Source organism: Artemia sp. Qi Xiang Cuo, chromosome 12 (assembly GCF_049724085.1).
Source record: "Artemia sp. Qi Xiang Cuo chromosome 12, ASM4972408v1, whole genome shotgun sequence".
NCBI lineage: Eukaryota > Metazoa > Arthropoda > Branchiopoda > Anostraca > Artemiidae > Artemia > Artemia sp. Qi Xiang Cuo.
The window spans coordinates 67,959,900-67,979,189 of record NC_142805.1 but is presented as its reverse complement, the minus strand read 5'-3'; the positions used below and the strand labels follow the sequence as shown (position 1 = coordinate 67,979,189).

The 19,290-nt window shown below is 35.2% G+C and overlaps 1 protein-coding gene and 1 non-coding gene across 3 annotated transcripts in view; one reads left to right on the top strand and one right to left on the bottom strand.

Annotated features, from left to right (window-relative positions):
* Positions 1–18,972, top strand: part of LOC148946434 (putative protein tag-52) — a 55,679-nt gene extending 36,707 nt beyond the window's left edge. The window contains exons 5-9 of one of the 2 annotated variants that reach the window (XM_089098457.1): positions 2,076–2,234; positions 5,300–5,392; positions 10,086–10,295; positions 13,474–13,704; positions 18,759–18,972. In XM_089098457.1, coding sequence (XP_088954583.1) covers positions 2,076–2,234; positions 5,300–5,392; positions 10,086–10,295; positions 13,474–13,704; positions 18,759–18,794 — 729 coding nt within the window. In that variant the 3' untranslated portion in view covers positions 18,795–18,972. Of the gene's footprint in view, positions 1–2,075; positions 2,235–5,299; positions 5,393–10,085; positions 10,296–13,473; positions 13,705–16,303; positions 16,405–18,758 lie in introns of those variants that run through there. The other variant, XM_089098456.1, reaches the window with a different exon arrangement.
* TRNAE-UUC (transfer RNA glutamic acid (anticodon UUC)) lies at positions 7,470–7,541 on the bottom strand. The gene has a single exon. It is a non-coding gene; the product is annotated as a tRNA-Glu (tRNA).
* Positions 18,973–19,290: the final 318 nt, after the last annotated feature.

The window sequence follows — 19,290 nt, the reverse complement described above, 5'->3', positions numbered from 1 at the left end:
GCGATTTGCTATCGAGTTCGTTAGCATCTCCTAGCACTACTACTCCAAAATATGGGCGAGTTCTCTGGACGTAATCTGTCGATTCCTGCAGCTTCTCCCAAAAAGCCTATCTTGCCGCAGCTGGCTGACCAGGGGAATAATAGAAAACGCACACTGCTATGGCAGAGAGCGGCCTAGGGAGTCGCTTTTATTTGGGTTTTTCCCCAATAAATTAATAATTATATTCAAAAAAAGGTATAATTAAAAGCTGAGGTTTAAAATATTCGTGCACGAGGGTCATAATTCCTCCTCCTTTTTTCCCAAGAGGATGGTCATCAGGCCAAAGTTTAATAAAAGAAGAAAAGCTAGGAACCCTCAATAAATTAAGATCTTGCCAGTGGACCTTGGAAGCACAGATAACTGAAGAGCCAACAATTTGAGCCGTGGTCTGAAGTTCAGTAAATTTCTCTAGATTTAAACTTTCGGCGTTGCTGTACAGGAAGGAAGGAAATACGTAACGTTTGCCGTGAAACTCCCGGGAAAAAGGTTTATTTTGGAATTTCTTGCCCCCTATCGCGACTGGAGCAGCAACAGGATTATTTAAACTGAAGTCACCAACAATTTTTTCCTTCTGCAGGGAAAGGGGTAGAGGGGAGGGGGAATAATATATATATATGTGTATATATATATATATATATATATATATATATATATATATATATATATATATATATATATATATATATATACTAGTGCTTTTTTGACGTAAAATTTAAATTTGGCAACCATACTGTGATAGAAATTTTTAAAACAAAATTATATTCTTCTTCTTCTTCTATTAGATTCAATGAGGAATTGTTGCTACATTCTATAACTCCTCACCTCCTAAAAAGAAACTTTTTATAAGAAACTTCAGTGAAGGATCGTTGTCACATTTTGTGGATTGAATAAAACTTATCAACTGATGAGTATATGATTCTCTTTTAAAGAAGAGTATTAATAACAATCCGTAAAATCAAACCCCTCCGAGAAAAAAAACCGTTTCAAGGATATTCATTTCCAAATTCATTAAAAGTTTAAAAGACAAGGTGAGATACAAAAGTATTAAGACCTCGGCACTTGGTCTGTTTTCTTTTTGTATTTATGTTGTATTCTTGTTTTGCTTGGTTGTATGTTGTGTTCTTGTTGTCACCTGACTACATCCTTCAAGTTGACTCAGTGATATTTAAAAACACAAATCTAAAAAATGATCAATGCAACGATAAGAATGATTAATTTAATTTGTTTAGTTTTTGAAATTAGCGTGAAAAAACGTTTATAGATCTTTCTAAAAATGCCAAGTGTTGCCAAACAGTAGATAGTGTTGATATTTTTTGTGGACCCTAGCGTTAGTTTCCACTGTTATACCTTACCCATCTTCTGTGATAGGGGCGTAGCTCCAGCATTTTTAAAGGGGGGGGGGGGGGTAATAGCGGTCCATATCTGGATAGTCAAGGGGCATGGGCTGTATAATATTTTTTTCTCAAAATTATTCGGGTGGGGAGGGGCAACTGTCCCCCTCCCATAAAGACGTCCCTGCTCTTTGATTAGATCAGTCAGTTGGTTTTGGGATTTTCACAAGAGACTATGTTTTTTTGCTTTCTTTTTATGCCTAAAGGCAAGCCAGTATATCTCATTGCAGAAATTGAGTGTAGTCAGTATGTTTCATTAAAAATGGATGGATTTTATACGTAACTTGGTAAGTATACCCGTTCTGTGTCAGGGCTTGGATTGAAACTGAACGTTCTACTTTCCTTTTTTGAGGGTGGGGGGGGGTTAGGCTGTTTAGGAATTTGGGTGCAGAGGGTAAACTAATATTTTTTTTCCTGTCATCATGTATAGTACATTTTTCTTTTATGCCTTTTGCTAGACAGACTTGTTATTTATGACCTGTTCACAGGCTGATTCGACCGAGCCTGAAAAATAAAGAATGTGATTGAAAGAATAAAGAAATATAAAAGAAAAAAGTAACATAGTCACATAACAAAGTAACATAGAAATATCAGAGGGCTGAGTCTAAAACTGGTACTGTGAACTGAAATTGTGCTTATTTTCAGATTTCTAAGACTGGCTGTGGTAAGCAGGAGAGGTATTTATACCTTTTCAATGATGTTCTAATGTATGCTAAGAAGAAGCAGAATAATTGCCTTGAATGTTGTTGTTTATTGCCCCTGAAAGAGTGCACAGTTGAGAAACATGCTGGATCAATATTCAAGGTAAGAAGAAGAAATCCGAGTCGACAAGTTTACTTGTCAGATTTCAAAAAAGGAAAGAAAAAACACTAACCACTTAAATTGTTTTGAAATGCAATACTGAATGATAATGTCATTCATTGATATTTAAAAACTGTCAAAGTTAGTCAATTTTTTTTCACATAACGTAAGTTTTAAACTCAATCTTAATATTAAATTTAACTTTGAATTTTGTAATTAAATTTAAGCTTAATTTTGGTATTTTGTCCGTAGGACAACTCGTAATTATTTCAGAAGCTACTTAGGTGTAACGAATGTTTGTTTTATCAAGTTTAGCATTAGATTTAAGGGGATTTAAGTAAACAAATTTATTACTAAAGATCTTTTCTGTATCCTTTGTAAGACATGATAAATAAAATCAGCTACATTTTGTTGTTTGAATATATCACTTTACTTTTTACTTTGCTAAATATTTTTATATTATTTTTTGTTGTAATATGTTTATTTTAAGCTAATGTATTGAATAATAATATATATATGTATAATGTATGACATTAATAAACACAGAAAAGTGTGAATATTTACATAAATTAAATATGGTATATAAAATAATATAACATATTTTATAATACATGCATATATATATATATTTAACTTTATAATATATATTTTATCTATCAAATAATCTTTTTTAAGAGCTTAGTTGACATTACAAAGAGTCAAAAGTAGATTTGAAAGAAATTCTCCCATAAAGTCGATCCGAAAACCTCCCGTGAAATTTCTACCAGAGAAAGCATTATTTTGTACCTCCTCCCCTTGCAATCTCATACAATACAGTCCCTCTAATCTCTAAAAAAATGTAAAAATCATGGTTTTGAATTCTGTGTGACAGTTATGTTTATCTTTATTGATGTTTGTGTGGTCTTTCAAAGACAAAATAAAGTGTTCGATCTAATCTCTGCTGATCAAGAAACTTTTTTATTTTGACAAATAATTCAAAGTTATATACCCTATAGGTTATGATCAAGGCCGTACCCAGAGGGGGGGGGGTTTGAACCCCTCCCTAAATTTTCTTTTAGCTCGTAAAAAACGTAACAAAAATGGATATAATCAAATTTTGTATGCGTTTTTTGAAGTTTTTTCGTGTAACCCCCCCCCCGCCCCCGAAAAAAAATCTTTGAGTAACACCCCCTCCAAAACAAAATCCTGGGTACAGTCTTGGTTATGATATATCCTATATTTAGCTTGCGTAGGTTACTTAAGCTGGACTTAATTAATTATAAAGTGCTGACTTTCTATAACAAAATATAATAAATTATTGTAATATGTAAATTGTTTTATTTGTGTGGAATAAGTAAATAAATAAATACTCTTTATTGCCATAATAGCACATCTCTAGCCGCGGATGTCACACGTCAAGAAAATGTAACACACAATAAAATGAACTAAATATGATATAAATAATACAATATAAATAATAATAATGGAATAGAAAAATTACGGTATGTGCATATATTATAACATGTTAAGAAAACAATTCCTGCTTCATAATATGCAGAAAAATCATAGTTAACACATTTTGTATATACCCTCGCTATACTTTACCCCTCCCCCCCCTAATGTGCAAATATATAGCCCAAATTATATATTTCCTATTTATTCTCAGAAAGCGTTTCAGTTGTTTCAACTCGTGTAGGCCACCTGTAAATTGAATCAAATGTGATGGAACAAAAACTGGAAAAACGAGTTACAGGTGGCATAATGCATTGAAAAATTTGTAATTTGGGCTATGTGTTTGCACATTAGGGGGAGGGTAAAGTGTAGCGAGGCTGCATGCAAAATGTCTTAACTATGATTATTCTGCATATTATGAAGTAAGAATTATTTTCTTAACATGTTTCCTTATCTGCAGGTAGCTATCTAGGTAATTACTGCCAGGGAAATAGGGCTCAAGCCCCTCCCCGAAAAACTGAAGATTTTTGTGATTTATCCTGCAATTTGTTATATCATGTAGTTCACTTATCGTTTTTTTAACGCTGCTATAAGGCTGTTTCTATAAGACAGCGGAAGTTTTCATTTAATTAGATGTAAAAATCTGATTTCATTTCGCTGCCATTGATATTTTAGTGAAAAATTAATTTTCCCTCAAACGCTTGATTTTGCTTCAAGTGTAATTACAATATTCTGAAAAGCTCAGTATTCTTAAGATGCATAGTATTCAGAATTATTTAATATTATAAATAACATAACAACATTATGATTTGAATATAGAGTAATTGTAGAGGAATATAAATTCTCAAGTCTTACTGGAAGAACAATAGCACCATTTATTAGATGCAGGATTTGAAAAATTGATCTTAGAAGAAAGTTGTAAAGTCAGTTTTAACTAAGATTCTTCAATGCAAAATATTCCCAAGTAAATATGCTACTACTAATAGCTCACGTCACCGCCAAGCCGCCTGAGGTCAACACAGCTACACACGCTCCTCCTCCGTCCTAATCTATTCTAAACCTCCCTCTTTGCACCCTGCCAAGATGTTCTTCCCTTAATTCTTTCCTTACGATCTCCTTCCACCCCATTCGGGGATGACATGCTTCTTGTTTGGACCTAGATGGTTTGCCAAAAGGATGATCTTTGGCAATATTTCATGCTTCACCCGTAGAACGTGTCCTAGCCATCTCAACGTTTTCCTCATTATAGCGGTAGACAAATTTTTCGTACAGCTTAGTGTTTCAAATATGGTAGGTCAGACGGGTTTCCAAAGAATCTGTAGACAATCCCTCTGAAAATATCCAACAAATCCTCCTCCTATTTTTTAGCTCCGAAACAAACAGCTCAAAAAAGCCCACCGAAATAAACAAAGCCCACAAGAACTACCCATCAATCAGAATCTTGTGCAAATGCCTTGTCAGCTACTAGGGCATACTTTCCTCGAGGGGCGCCACTCCTCATGGTCGCCCTGCATCGCCGTTTGCAGTCACGGTTCTGGTTAGGCAAACTCATGAAAGGTCCGCCCTAACGCAACTATGAAGCCACGCATGTTTTTCTTCAACTCTTTAGTTTTATTTTCAATTCGTCTACTCTACAGGTACAATGCAAAGACGAGACTCTAATATTCCTCCCAGAAAAGTCTGAAGATGCCATTGAATGGATTAAACAAATACAAATTGCTATTGATCAAGTAAGTCCCTTTTTGAATTCAATTAATAAAATTTTGTTGGGATAGGGACTGAAAGTAAACTAATTTAATTAATTTTGGGTCACAACAACCCAATCAGGTACAGCCGTTGACAATGCTACAAGTAGAAAGAACTTGCTCCCGCGTGCATCTGAGGGGTCAAGCAACATTAATGGAAACCTTGATTGGGATCCCTAGAATTTTTCTTTAGTGCATACGACTAGCCTTAAGCATTATAAAATTGTTTTTGTAATAATCGTCCTAAATTTTCCAAAACAATCTCACTCTCTTTAAAATTCGCCTCTCGCTCTCTCTTTCTTGCTCTTGCTTCCTGTCATCCTTTCTCTCTAATTGTTTATGAGCTTGGTTGTTTTTCGTTTTCCGTTCTTCTTTGTTCAGTAACTCTCAATCTGCTTTTCTTAGGATATAAGTTGACGAAAGATGGCAATAATTTTTGAGCGAAATATCAGAGATTTTGCTCATTTTTATGCTCTTTTTATGCTCATTGTTTATTTCTTTAAAACCTCTCTAGAAGAAACTTATTTTACCAGAGATTATATTTCCCGCGTTTTTTCTTCTTCTAGGGTTTGTATTTAAATTCGGTTATTAAACCTTCTTAACCTTTTTAAACCTTCTCCTGTGCCTCCAGCGGTGCTTAGGAAATCGAAGAAGAGTCGCTAGTCATCTCTCATCGATTCGACCGTCCATATGTATTTCCAGTCGAGCTGAAGTGAGGCGTTGATATTTTGTGTATCAGCTTGGTAGCTGCGTCTTAGTTTGTTTTTGGGATGTCCTCTTTTTTTTATAGCTTCGCGGCTGCTACTGAAGAATGGTCTTGGGAAGTCGGATTTCGGCCATGCGAATCAGTTGTTGGTCTAAGTGCCATGTTTACGAGCCAAAACAGAGCGTGGAGTATTGTTGGCTTTTCCAGATGTTTACTAGCTACCATCATTAGTTATAAAACTTAAATAATTAATTCGCGTAACCAAAGACCTATTTTATGTCCAAAACCTGAAAACTTCAGTGTTTTGATTAAAGAATAGTTGATTTTTTCCTTAGTACTGGCCCAAAGAGTGTAAACTTCAAATACAGGAATTTTGGAATTCCTGATGACGATGCGGAAACGGGGGAGGGAGTACCAGTCCCGATGGAAAGAAGGGGTGCAATTCCCCCCCCCCCCCTCCCCGTTGAATTTTGAAGAATATATTTGTTTTGTTATTTTGTTTCAAAAATACTGAAAGAAACTAAAAAAGCTCTTGATGTTGAAAGAAAAACCTTTTTCGTATCTTCATAAAAAAAACAAACAAGCAAGTCCTTGTCCCCACTACATTTTGGTTAATTGGCGCCCCCTAGGAAGGAGGGGTGGGTTATCTTATATCAGTGCCAAACTCTTCTTGTGCCAGTTTTGAAACACAAAAGCTAGGATTTGTTTGTACAAATCTGATATAATCAGATTAAATAGTATATATGAAATTCTGACTTAACTACCGCCACTTTAACTTACATCTGTGTATTATTTTGTCTTCTGTAAACGCTCTTTAGCTACCAAAAGTCAAATGCCAATTTGTCAAACAAAAAGCCTTTCTTTGGTCTATTCTTGTTTCTATCTATTTGACAACAAAATATAGTAAAAAATTCTCATGATTTACTAAACCTTAGAAGGATATTTATTACGTTCGTGTTTGTTAAGTAGCATGTCTGGTAAGGGAGGGGGGCAGGAATAGTTGACCAGGTTTCCTACTAGGAAACTCTGTGGTTCTCCCTAGTTTTATATAATTTTCTTTTTTTACGCTTTGTTGAGTGTTATATTCCTGTGACAGGGTAAGACAGGGTAAGACAGAATGAAAATGAGACATGAATCCTGTCTCAATCGATAAGTTATTGCGTTTGGGTCTGCTGTAAACTATTTACGTAGCATTTTGTAACAGTGCTTATATTTCCCGTCTAATACTTCTTTCTTCAGGTTTCTATTTAGTAGAAATCCATATTACTGTCAAATTAACATCTCTGGAATAGGTGTCCAGAAAAGAAAAACATTTTTTAACCGTTTAGTAGATTCTAATCTCAATTCTCAAAAATTTTCCCATACCGGGAATCGAACCCGGGCCTGCTGGGTGAAAGCCAGCTATCCTAGCCACTAGACCATATGGGACTTGTAAGAACGAGCAATATATAAAATATTTCTATTTATAAAATACTTCCTTCCGAAATTCAGACACGCTCTTTGCCAAAACAAATCTTTGTTAACTGAGATTTCGGATACAGGCAGGGGTATTTACCTAGAAAAGTAACTGGAGAACAGGAAACATGTTAAAAAAACAGAATAAGGTAAATTTCTACCAAATCATATTATTGAGTTAGGAATAAAGTGAATACACCATTCGATGCCTTTTTTTATGCTGATTACGAATATAACAATTATTTCTATCGGAAATGGATTTCCCCCCTAACCTAACCTAACCCCCACCCCCATATGTGCAAATATATATCCTGAATTGACATATATAGGGGGGGGGCTAAAATTCATTTCCTATATAAATTATTTTTATATTCTTAATCATCATAAAAAAAGGCATCGAATCGTATATTCACTTTATTTGAAACTCAATAATATGATTTGGTAAAAATTTACCCAGAATAATCATAGTTAAAACATTTTGCATGCAGAATCGCTATACTTTATTTACCCCCCCCCCCCCCGGATGTGAAAATATATAGCCCAAATTGGTACTGTTCTATCAGCTGTAAGACACGCGATATTTCATATCCGGAAGATGATAAAAGAAACTAGTCAAACAGATTCCATCGAAGGAGAGTTCATGCCGATTGCCGAGCATTACAAACAGTGGTTTATCTCTCCGTTTACAATATTCAAAATTTAGTTTTTGGGGTCGAAGGGGCGAAAAAGGTACCTAGGTTAGTTTAGGTTACGTATTTAATTTATGCTATGCTTTACCCCCCCCCCCTCTCCATCCCCTGATGTGCAAATATACAGCCGAAATTTGTTTCTAAACTATTATATTTTCATCATATTTTGTTTTATTTCATTAGCATTAACCAGACTTTACAGGTTTTTATCAGTTTACTTCAGTTTAGTCAGTCTGGAATTTATCTCCATGTGTGAGTGAGTGTGTAATTTACCAAAAGATTATTTGAAATGATTTAAAAAAGTGGATAATAATGGAAGCCTTCCATTATTGGAAGGTTGGAAGGCTGAAGGGGCGCCGTGTCTGGGGGGTTGCCCACTTTGACGAAATTGTTACTTTGATCCGGCTTTTTGCTTATATTTGAGTCGGGAGGGGTCGCTTTACTTACTTTTTGTCCGGGCACCTCCAACCCATTTTTTTATATATATTCCTAGGGATATATGTTGGACCTAGCACTATTAGGGGGGGGGGCATTTGCGAGTGAATTTAATATTATACTTGGTAAGATCATAAGAAAAGGTAATTGAGTAGTGTTTTCACCTTGTCTCTGTGCATGTTATGGGAATCGAATGGCACTACTTTTTTGTTATTCCAGTGTTTTGTCCAGAAGAAGCCATGTGTAAGATTGTTACCCCGGTACATAAACGTGCTCACCCCCTCCCTCTCTCCTACCTCCCATGACGCAATCATTATGCCATTCTCATTCGTGTTTCTGGATTATTTTTGTTTCAGTAATTATTAGGAGAAGATGTTTGCACTGCAGTCTCCATCATTTGCACCAATTGTGGGAAGGGGGCATTTCCCGAAGGCTTTTTTGTCCTTCCCCTAGTTTTGAAGAAATATCGTTTTAGGTATTTCCGTTAAAAAATGGCACTTTTGGTACTTTCATTGAAATAAAAGTAATAATAAAAAAAAAACATTGCCCTCCCACTAGTTTTCAAAAATATTTATTTGCCTCTTGAGAAACAATACATTCCCCTCTCCGCAATTTCGGTGAATTAACACCATTAAGCTCCTAATATTTAAAAATATCATAACTTGGCAACTCGAAAATTATAATGCAAAAAAAAAAATTTTATGTATTTTATTCTCTGAAACCCAAAAACAAGCCAATTAAATTTTCAGAACTGGTAAACTAAAAAAAAAAAAAAAAAAAAAAAAAAAAAAAAAAAAAAAAAAAACTGGGCAGGGAGGCTGTTCGAATGGGCACTTCAGTGGGTCCGCTGGTGGGTTTAAATTTTGAAGAGTAGAATGCGCTCTCTGTCAGTATAATTTGAAAGGTTGCCCACATTGAAAAATCGTGTAGACTATACGGCACGTACTGCACGTGGCTGTAGCGGAGGAGATGTGATGTGGCAGGAATGGGCCCGTGCGTGACGCGAAGCGTGTCTTGCGTGGTGGAGCAAGTGACACTCCAATATGTACACCACGTGACGGAGAGTGGGAACCCCTCGATAGACTTAGCTGAAGGAACTGCTAGGGGATGCAGCTTTCAAATTTACACTTATATAAAAACTCAGTCTCTGTGTTTTCCCCAAGTCTTGATCTTCGCTTTTTCATTATTTCTTTATTCGTAGTCTTTCCTTTGTGCTATTTTTTGCAATTTTGCTTGTTCTGCTTTTGCATTTTTTGTTTGTCTTTGTTTCTTTTCCTATTCTGCTCCTATACAGTTTTGTATAGTGAGTGAAAATACTGAATTATTATTTCTAACGTATTTTCAAGTTTCAAACCCAAATTTTGTTAAATTTGAGCTACAATTCACGTTTTAGGTATATGAGAAGAGCAGAACCTTATTGAAAGACGATAGCTTCACAGAACCCTTAAGAAATGAGAACTTGAAGTCAGTTAAACGTGCAGCAGAAGTTGTTCTCAGACACTCTTTCCACTTCTCACCGGCCAGAACACGGAATAGCGTTGAAAGTCCACGACCTTCCAGTCTGATGGCAACGAGTGTAAGCCGGCTAAGCTTCTTCAGTGAGGTTAGTTCTCTTTGTTTTTCAATTCTGTCTCTCCTAGACTTCTTCTAATTATCTAAATTGTTTACGGTATGCAAGTGTTAACGGTTTCATTCCTGTTTCCGATACTAATAATACCACAACTACTCCTTGCCTTGGCTACTACAGCCATGACTACCATTACTACCACAAAAAAAAAAACAAAAAAAAACAATACAACATTTAATCATTTAACAAGTAAGAAGAAACAAAGCTCTGAGGACGGACGGCTATAACAATCAATTTCCATAAATTCAGCTAAATACAGTAATTCTAAAAAAATGATATACTCCCCCTTCTTTGTCCTGTCCAATCCCCCCTGAAAAGTCCGTTACCACTATGAAATTACTGGGCGTTACCATCTCTAGCGACTTAAAATGAGATTGCCACATTAATGATATTTTAAAGCGTGCAGATGCCGCATTTTCCCTTCCTAAACTCCTTAAAAAATTTAAATGTCCTAAATCGCACTGTTTGAAGATTTTCTTCTCATTTGTACGCTCAAACCATGAGTAAGCCTATCCAGTTTGGCATCCAGGCATTTCCATTGAATGGTTGAACAGAATAGAGGCAGTCCAAAAAAGGTGCCTAAGAATTATCTTCAATGAGGGTAAAGTACCTTATATTTCCCTTCTTAAGAGAGCTAATCTTGTCACCCTTAAAGAAAGGAGAGCAAAAATTACCTTGCGTTTTGCTAACAATGACCTTCATAACCCTCGATCAACTTCCCTTTTCCCTGGTCAATATTCACTCCTTCGACCCCGCCTCCCGCGTTGTGTCAACAAAAATCCCCCTTCTTGCCCCTATAAGAGTTTGCACTGAAAGATATAGAAGAACTTTTATCCCTTACATAGTTGGCATTTTCAATCAGTGAATCTCCGCAGCCCCCCCCCCCTCACTCACGTTTTACCTCATAGTTATTAATTTTAATGCCCATTTTACAAATTTGGAGGTTTTTTATTTATGGTTTTTGTCACTAACTAAATTATGTTTTTGTTTTAATTGTACGTTATCTCCTTGTTAATTTTACGAGTTTTCGTTTTTTTGGCATTTTTGCTGACCTGACATTGGCCTTCTAATTTTATGAGTTTATTTGTTTTTAACATTTTTACGTATTTGACATTGACCCTTTTATAATTTTCTGTTGTTGTTTGATTGTTTGTTTTTGTTGTTCTTTTTTCGCTTTATTTGACGCTAAAGTGCGAATTCGGCCCTTTTGGGCTTGTGATAGCCGTTTCTCAGCAATAAATCTTATATATATATATATATATATATATATATATATATATATATATATATATATATATATATATATATATATATATATATATATATATATATATATATATATATATATATATATATATATATATATATATATATATATATATATATATATATATATATATATATATATATATATGTTTATTATTCCTTTTATTCATTTTTTAATAAAAAAAAAAACTAATTTGAACTTTTTTATCCAGAAAGTTAGAATTTTGAATATTGCAGGTTTTAGTTTGGCTCTATTTATTTTATTTCGTATTCAATTATTTAGTTAATATTTTTTGTTCATTTGCGTATGAATTTGTATGACGATGGCTATGGCTGTTTATTATTATATGTTTAGTTCTTAATCTTTTAATTTGACGACAATTGCCACTGGTGGACATGACCGTGTAAGGCGTTTGATAATAAAATTGTTTGAGCTTGATTTGAGTTTGAGAAGAAAAGTTGAAACTACAACAGTGACGTTTAGTGCATTTTTTATGTGTCGCTCACAGCTGTTTTGATTTAATGATTCAGATTCTTTGAAATTCTTCAGGACTGGGAATCAGGATTGGACGAGAGAAAAGAAAGATAACATGATATAATCGTAATAAAACTTAGAAAAAAAGAGGAAAAAAGATGCGGCCCGTCATTCAACAGTTGTTACTTCCATTACAGTTTACATCAGCCAACTACTACTACTACTACTTTAATAACCAGCATTAAGACAACCATATTACAACCTGGGACCAAAACAGCTGCACACGCTATTTCTCCACCCCACAGACGAAAAATATTTTCTTCTGTGGGACTCCCCTAACCTGCCCTGAAGATATTAATAAAAAAAATTGAAGAAAAATGATATAAAACAAAAAAAGTAATAAGACTAAAAGAAATTTCTGCTTCTAAATGGGGGGTTACTGTTGTGTTAATGATTATCTTTATATAATGAATATAAAGTGATAAAATAAATAAATATGTAGGCAGACTGATAACTTTAACCACCTGGAATTGGAATAAGTAAGGTGATACTTGAAAAATAGCCTTGTTTGATCACGTACACATAATCCAAAGTAGTCTTCATGAGAAGTTTATTCCGTTAAAGCCGCCTATTATCCCTACCGTACATTCAGGTACGGGGTTGCCCAGGGATAATTGACATATATAGAGGTTTTTCCTTATTTGAGCACTTGTAATCAGAGCCGTTCCTAGGGTTGGTGGCGTTTGGGACAAAATTAATTACGGTACCCCGTCCCGACTCAAGCATAAGTAAAAAAGCCCCAGCCATGACATCCCCTCAGCCACGGCCGCACCTTCAGTCACGGCCTCTGGGGCAGCTTTGGCATGCAAATGAATGTTATATTTAGATTCAGGATGCAATTCTGGGTATATATTTGCACATTAGGGAAACATTTAATCAAAGCGAAAGAGGAAACAACATTAAAAGAAGGTTTCTTTGAAGTAAAGGTTTAGCAACTCCATAAAATATAAGTTCATGCAACTAGCTGTAAAACTACTGGTCTATTCAGAATCTTTATGCCGAACGTCAATGAAAAAAGGCGAAGTGGCTATTTCTATTAAATATCATTTTTCATGAATTTTTGGAACTCTCTTCGTTTTCGCTTATTAATTTTTCTTCCAATCTATCTGTCTATCTATCTTTTTTTTTATCTAATTGTCAACTTGGTCTTCTGACCTTGGTTTCTGTTTTTCTTATGCCTAATTTGAGTTAGGGTCTTATGCAGGCATAAATATATCGATTTATTTTTTTTAATTATTAATCAATCAATAAATTATCAAAATTTATTGATTATATATTTCATATAATATATTGATCAAATTGTCTTAAAAAAAATTATTAATCAATAAATATTTTGATTACATTTTTTTTCAGGGCTTGGATGAACTTTCAAAGCAATCAAACACGGACCCTCGGAGGGAAGAGTTTGCATCTCCTAGGATAGTAAGTGAAGAAGAAAAACTAAAGAGACCTGAATCTCCTGTGCAGTTGCCAAAGTTTTTCCCTGTTTCGTGCCCGGGAACATCTCCATTGAAATTTTTTTCCCCAAAGAGAAAGAAAAAGAAGGAGGAAAATGCTACAGACGCAAATAATTCCTTTCCAACGGTAAGTTCGTTATTGATACCAATCCCATGACTTCTAAATAAAAGATGAGGGATTAGCATATAGAAGGAGGGCTAGTGGGGTCGAACCCCTTCACCCATCCCGAAATGTTTGTTCGACTCGTAAAAATGGATATAAACAAAATTTGATACGTCTTTAAAAGTTTTTTTCGTGTAACCCATAATGTCCCTCCCCCTGGGAACGAGACAAGAACATATTAAAAAATACATACAAATAGAAAAATGACATATAGTCCCGTTCAAATACTGGTAAAACAAAGCTCATGGTCGCCCCCCCCCCCACCGCTTGCCGAGAACTTTTGGCATGACTTATGACTCAAAAGTGAGATCATTTCTTTGAGAAATAAAATAGGTTATGTATTGTAAAGTCGTCCCCTTGAAAGCTGATAAACCTTTTGATTCGGCCGTTATACACCTCCTACAAGCAGATATGTAGTAAGAAGCCCTCTTGTCAAAGTAGTTTTCACAATCCCCCAGTTATGTGCAGTTTTCTTTCAATTTACCTGTCTTCATTGCTTTGACAAATTTGAAAAAAATGTCTTGCACGTGTGCTTGACTTGTACATACTTACCATAACCTATGTCCGCGGTTGAGTATACTCACCCTCTTTGTAATCGGACTAAAAAAGAGTTGTATATATATGCTTAAACTTGTCTGAGAGTAAGCTGTACGGGCGTCTATATTGGAAGATAGTGTTGTAATGCCCCCTCAGTCATACCAGAAATGTGTGTGACGAGGAAACTATTTCCGTATTTTGCAACTAACTGTTTACTTAGAGACCCCCTCAAGAGATCTTGAAACCTCTCAAAATAATGTCAAATTGAAATAAAATTAATACACCACTAAAATCTTCATTGTTGAAAACTGTTAATTGGAAGTACGCAGCCCTCTCCCGTTCCTAGAACATAAAAATAAAATAGCATTTTTTAATGGATAGTGAAGATTTGCTAGATGTTTCCAAAATAATTTGCCAACGGATCGGTTTGAGTACACGACTGACTGACTGTATTTCAAACAGTAGGCTGTACGAAAAATGTGGTTCAATCCCGCTTTCTAGGGCTATAATGAGAGATAGGTTGAGATTGCTAGGGCACGTCCTGTGGATGAAGGATGACAGAGTGCCGAGGATTGTCCTTTTTGGCCAACCGTCTAGGGCTAAATGGAAAGGAGGTCGTCTTCGTCTGGGGTGGGAGGATGTCATAAAGAAAGATTTAAAGGAAATAAGAACTTCCTGGGAGAGTGTAAAGAGAGAGGCTTTGAGTAGATTGGGATGGAGAAGGAGCGTGCGTAGCAATTATGCACTACATAATTTTATAAAGTTTCAAATGAATTAACTCAGTTAAATGAAACTTCAAAATAATGGTCGGTTAACAAAATAACTGTTTATTTTGTATGGGCTACGTGCATCGTCACCGTGTGCCATTATGGCCTCTGAAACTAGGAAGCCATTATAGTTTTTGTGCAGCTTTAAATTGCCTGGCAGTCTCATAGTTTTCTCTCAATATATTTTTGCACTTCATATATTGCTAAGTCACCCGCTAGAAAGTTGAAAATTTTACCGATTCAGCCGTTATACACATCCTACAAGCAGATATGCTAGGAAAGAGCCCTCTTGCCAAAATATTTGGCCAAATCTTGCCAAAATAGTTTTCTCAATCCTCTAGTTTTCTTTCAATTTTCATGTTTCTGTTGTTTTGATGAATTTGAGAAAATGTCCGTGTGCGTACTTACCCTAACCTATGTCCATGGTTGAGAATACTCACGAGCTAAGAGCCTGAATTTTTTTTGCTGGTTTTCAGAAAATGGGGAAAACACCCCCAAAAGGTCAAGTGATCTTAATGAAAGTCATGCCATCAGATTTGGCATATCAGAGATTTCTACTGTGGAGGTTTCATGTTCCTATCTGCAAAAACGTGGAATATTTTTATATTTTTTAATTGAATATTTAAATTTTTTATTTAAACTCCTTTTTTTAGTTTTTTTGTTACTTTTTATTTTAGTTTTATTAGCACGTGATGCTCATTATTGATAGGTCGTTACCATGAGCTGTTTGAAACGTAATATGTTTAGAATTCACTAAGGAACTATAAGTTGGGATAAAAAAATTAAACAGCTGAATTTCATTCTAAAGGCTTAAATGATGATTTAAAGTTACCTATTAAAGTTCATGTTTTCAGCTTAGTTCATCTTAAACTGACAATTTCCTCCAACGAGATCTGTGAAGGATTGAGGGGTATATCAAAAGAAGGGGTACAGGACTATAATTCTTCTATTCTCGCCATATAAACAAGAAACTCTTGAATCCCTAACTAATATAAAGAAAATAGATTTAAAACAGTTTTATGCATAGGAATTTTTATTATCAAGTCCCTTCATAAAAATAGTGACTATTTGCTATCCAAAATCTGTCATTAGACGAATTCGAACCCATAATTTTGTGCGTATTACCAGGATGCTCGGCCGCTAGAATATGATATAATTAGAGAACAGAACCTTTCTTCTTTTTTATTTTCATAATTACCGTTATTAAAAAGGTGTAACCTACTTGCTGTTTCTACTTTTGACCACCAGACCACTTTCAGGTTGAACTTACTAAAGAGCAGACTCCGCCCCATGGTAACCGAAAGTTTAAAAATCAGTTTTGAAAAAAGCTGTCCAGTGCGGAAAATTTTTAAGTCGAAAGTGTTTCAGGATTTATGGTTATTATGTAAGTTTATCTTTATCGTAAAAGTTTATTCTGAAAACAAATTTTCAGTAATTTTGGAAAAAAGTTTGAAATCCCTAAAAAGTGGTGGTGAACCGAAATGAAAAGCGTAAGACTTGGGTAAAAAAAAACCTTAACGGGAGGTTTTGTGCCTCCACCTCCCTCCATCTTAAAATGCTTTTTTGCATGTTTTTTTTGCATGAGGAGCACTGATGTCTCCTTTTTTTTCGCCAAGGCTAGCAGACAACCGCAAGGTCTTAGAGTAATGTTAGAAAGGCTCATTTAAAGGCTAGTGCTCATGTCTATGTGCTTTTTATAAAACTTCTGGTCCGCAGGTGGAAAGCTGTTAGCTTTTGATTTTAGCTTTCAACAGGTTTTGGGTTAAATGACGAAACTAAATGTGCGAGACCAGATGCGCCTAAATTGTCATTAACTCGACATCGAAAGCTGGCTTCTAGTTTCTTTTCAAAAACTTCGGTTACACCATAGTATCGAAAGCTGGTTAAAAGGCATCGAAAGCCGGCTTCTAATTTCTTTTCAAAGACTTTGGTTACACCAGTAGTATGTTACCTTGATAAGCTGTAGTTGACTGTATTAAGTTGATTGTAACAACAATTATAAGATTGATGGAGACGAGAGTGCCAACTTGGTAGGGCGGAGGGACAATTTCCCCTTGATTAATTCTCCTCCCCTTTGAAAAACACGTTTTATGGTATTTTCACTGAAAAATATGAAAAAAAAAACTCTTCCCCCTCGGTAGGTTTTGAAAAATTACTTTTCTTGTATCTTCATGAAAAACTTGTTTCCCCTCCCTACATTTTCGTGAACTGGTGACCCTGGAGACGAAAAATCATAAATTTCGAAGAATAGTACGCTTATAGCAAATTATGGTAGTTTATGGTAGAAATAGTAGAAAGGTAAAACTACCCCATAAAACCCTGGCGTTCACAAGTCGTGCTGAATTAAAAAGCACACTGAGTACTATGGCAGTGCTGATGTTTGCAAATAGCCATGGATTTATCTGTTTTTGTGAATCGTGCTTATACTACCATTTTTCGCTGCATTTTTATCGTGGCTTATTTTTTGCTCTTTTCCATGAATTGTCATGACGGTCCCTCGTTATACGTTGTTAATGACTGAATTGCAGATAGAGAACCTGTCTGGAAATCCAGATTTTGCAGTAATTGCAAAGAAATCGTTGTATGTTGATAATAAAAGTGTGAAATATTGTATAGTATGTCGTAAGCATCGGGCGCCAGAAACTTTTCAGCTTATAATAGGACTGATTTTTGTAAAAATCTTATCAGTATCTAAAGATAATATTTCTGTTCGTGGGTATATTCCCTTTTGTGGAATATGCCCACGTAATTTTTTGCAACAATAGTTTTGGGTCTTATCTGCCAAAATTCATGACGGGCCTCTGAGATATTCGTATTGTCTAGAAAATTTCAAGCTTCTAAAAAAATTGCTGTTCCCAATACAGACAGTTTACATCTTATATTGTCATGCCCAAAAACAAATATAGCATGTAAAATTTCATATTTTTCATAATAATCCATTTTCATATTTGTCGTGGGAATAATGACTTTAAAAACCAACAGATAGTATTTAGATTCTTAAAAACTTTTCCCGTGCAAAACTTGAAAACTTTACTTTCAGTGTCTCGTAGAATTATGGAAGTTTGAAATTTATCCTTTGGTTTTGTGCACCTTAATGCTTTACGCGTAGGAGTAGTTTATTGTCGTGTTGAATCAAAATACAGTATTTGGCGTTTTCGTTTTTTCACTGATAGGAGGAATCAAGGTTTTCGTAATTTTCGTGGGAACAGTTTTTTGTTCAAGGATTTAAATTAAGAAAACATAAAAACTAGAATTAAAAAATTTACAATGTATGATTAAAAATTTAAAATTCGATAAATTCTATAGCAATCGTTTCGTTACCATATGATCTTCTGTATAATTTGATTATTTCTCGTACTAGTATTCTACTCAACTCTTAATCACCTCGATTTCAAATCAAAACTTTTTGCATGCTGAGCAATGGTCTGCGTTGCGCAGGTACCGATCTCCTGATTCACTGCCTTCTGCAGGGATTGCAATGCGTGGTTGGGGGCAAATCATCCGACGCATCCTGTATTTTCCCCTCAAATTTCTCCAGGTATCCATTTAAAAGCTTGGTTGATTCTGGCTGAACTTACAGAGTCATACCATTGATTCCCGTTACACACCAAATAGCTAGCGACACCAGTACTCGAACCCCTGTTCTCAAGATTACAAGTTCAGGGCGCTAACCATTCAGCTAGAACGGCTCATTAATCTCTTTTTCTTTTCTAGGCTATATTCAGTTCCCCTTCTATTGATGATTGGTGAAACTGTTCGTGTCAACTAGGCACTTTGTTCCTATGTAAATACGTTTTTTTTACCCAGCCTCTATTTTCACGAAGAATGATCTCTAGTTAGTTTTACCCCACTGAAATTTGTGTTTTAGCAGTCTTTTTTTCAGGTATATGTATCTGGTTTGAAATTATATATATTTTAAAATAAACTGTATTATTTCTGTACTTGGCCTCCATTACCACGGAGAATAATCTCTAGTTAGCTTTTCCTACTCAAATTTTGCGTTTTAGCAGCATTTTCCCGGGTATATGTATTTGGTTTGAAACTACATATATCATGAAATAAACCATATTCTTTCTGTTGAGTCGAGGACCCTTTTGGGAGGTGCAACACGATGCTCGTTCCATGGGGAAAGGTGCAGCAATGGTCTTGTAGCACCCCTCTGATTTGATTCTTTGCAAATCTTTCTCTCTTTTTCTTTAACCTTTCTTCTATATATTATGGTTGGCTACTTGCGTTTTAATAGCAG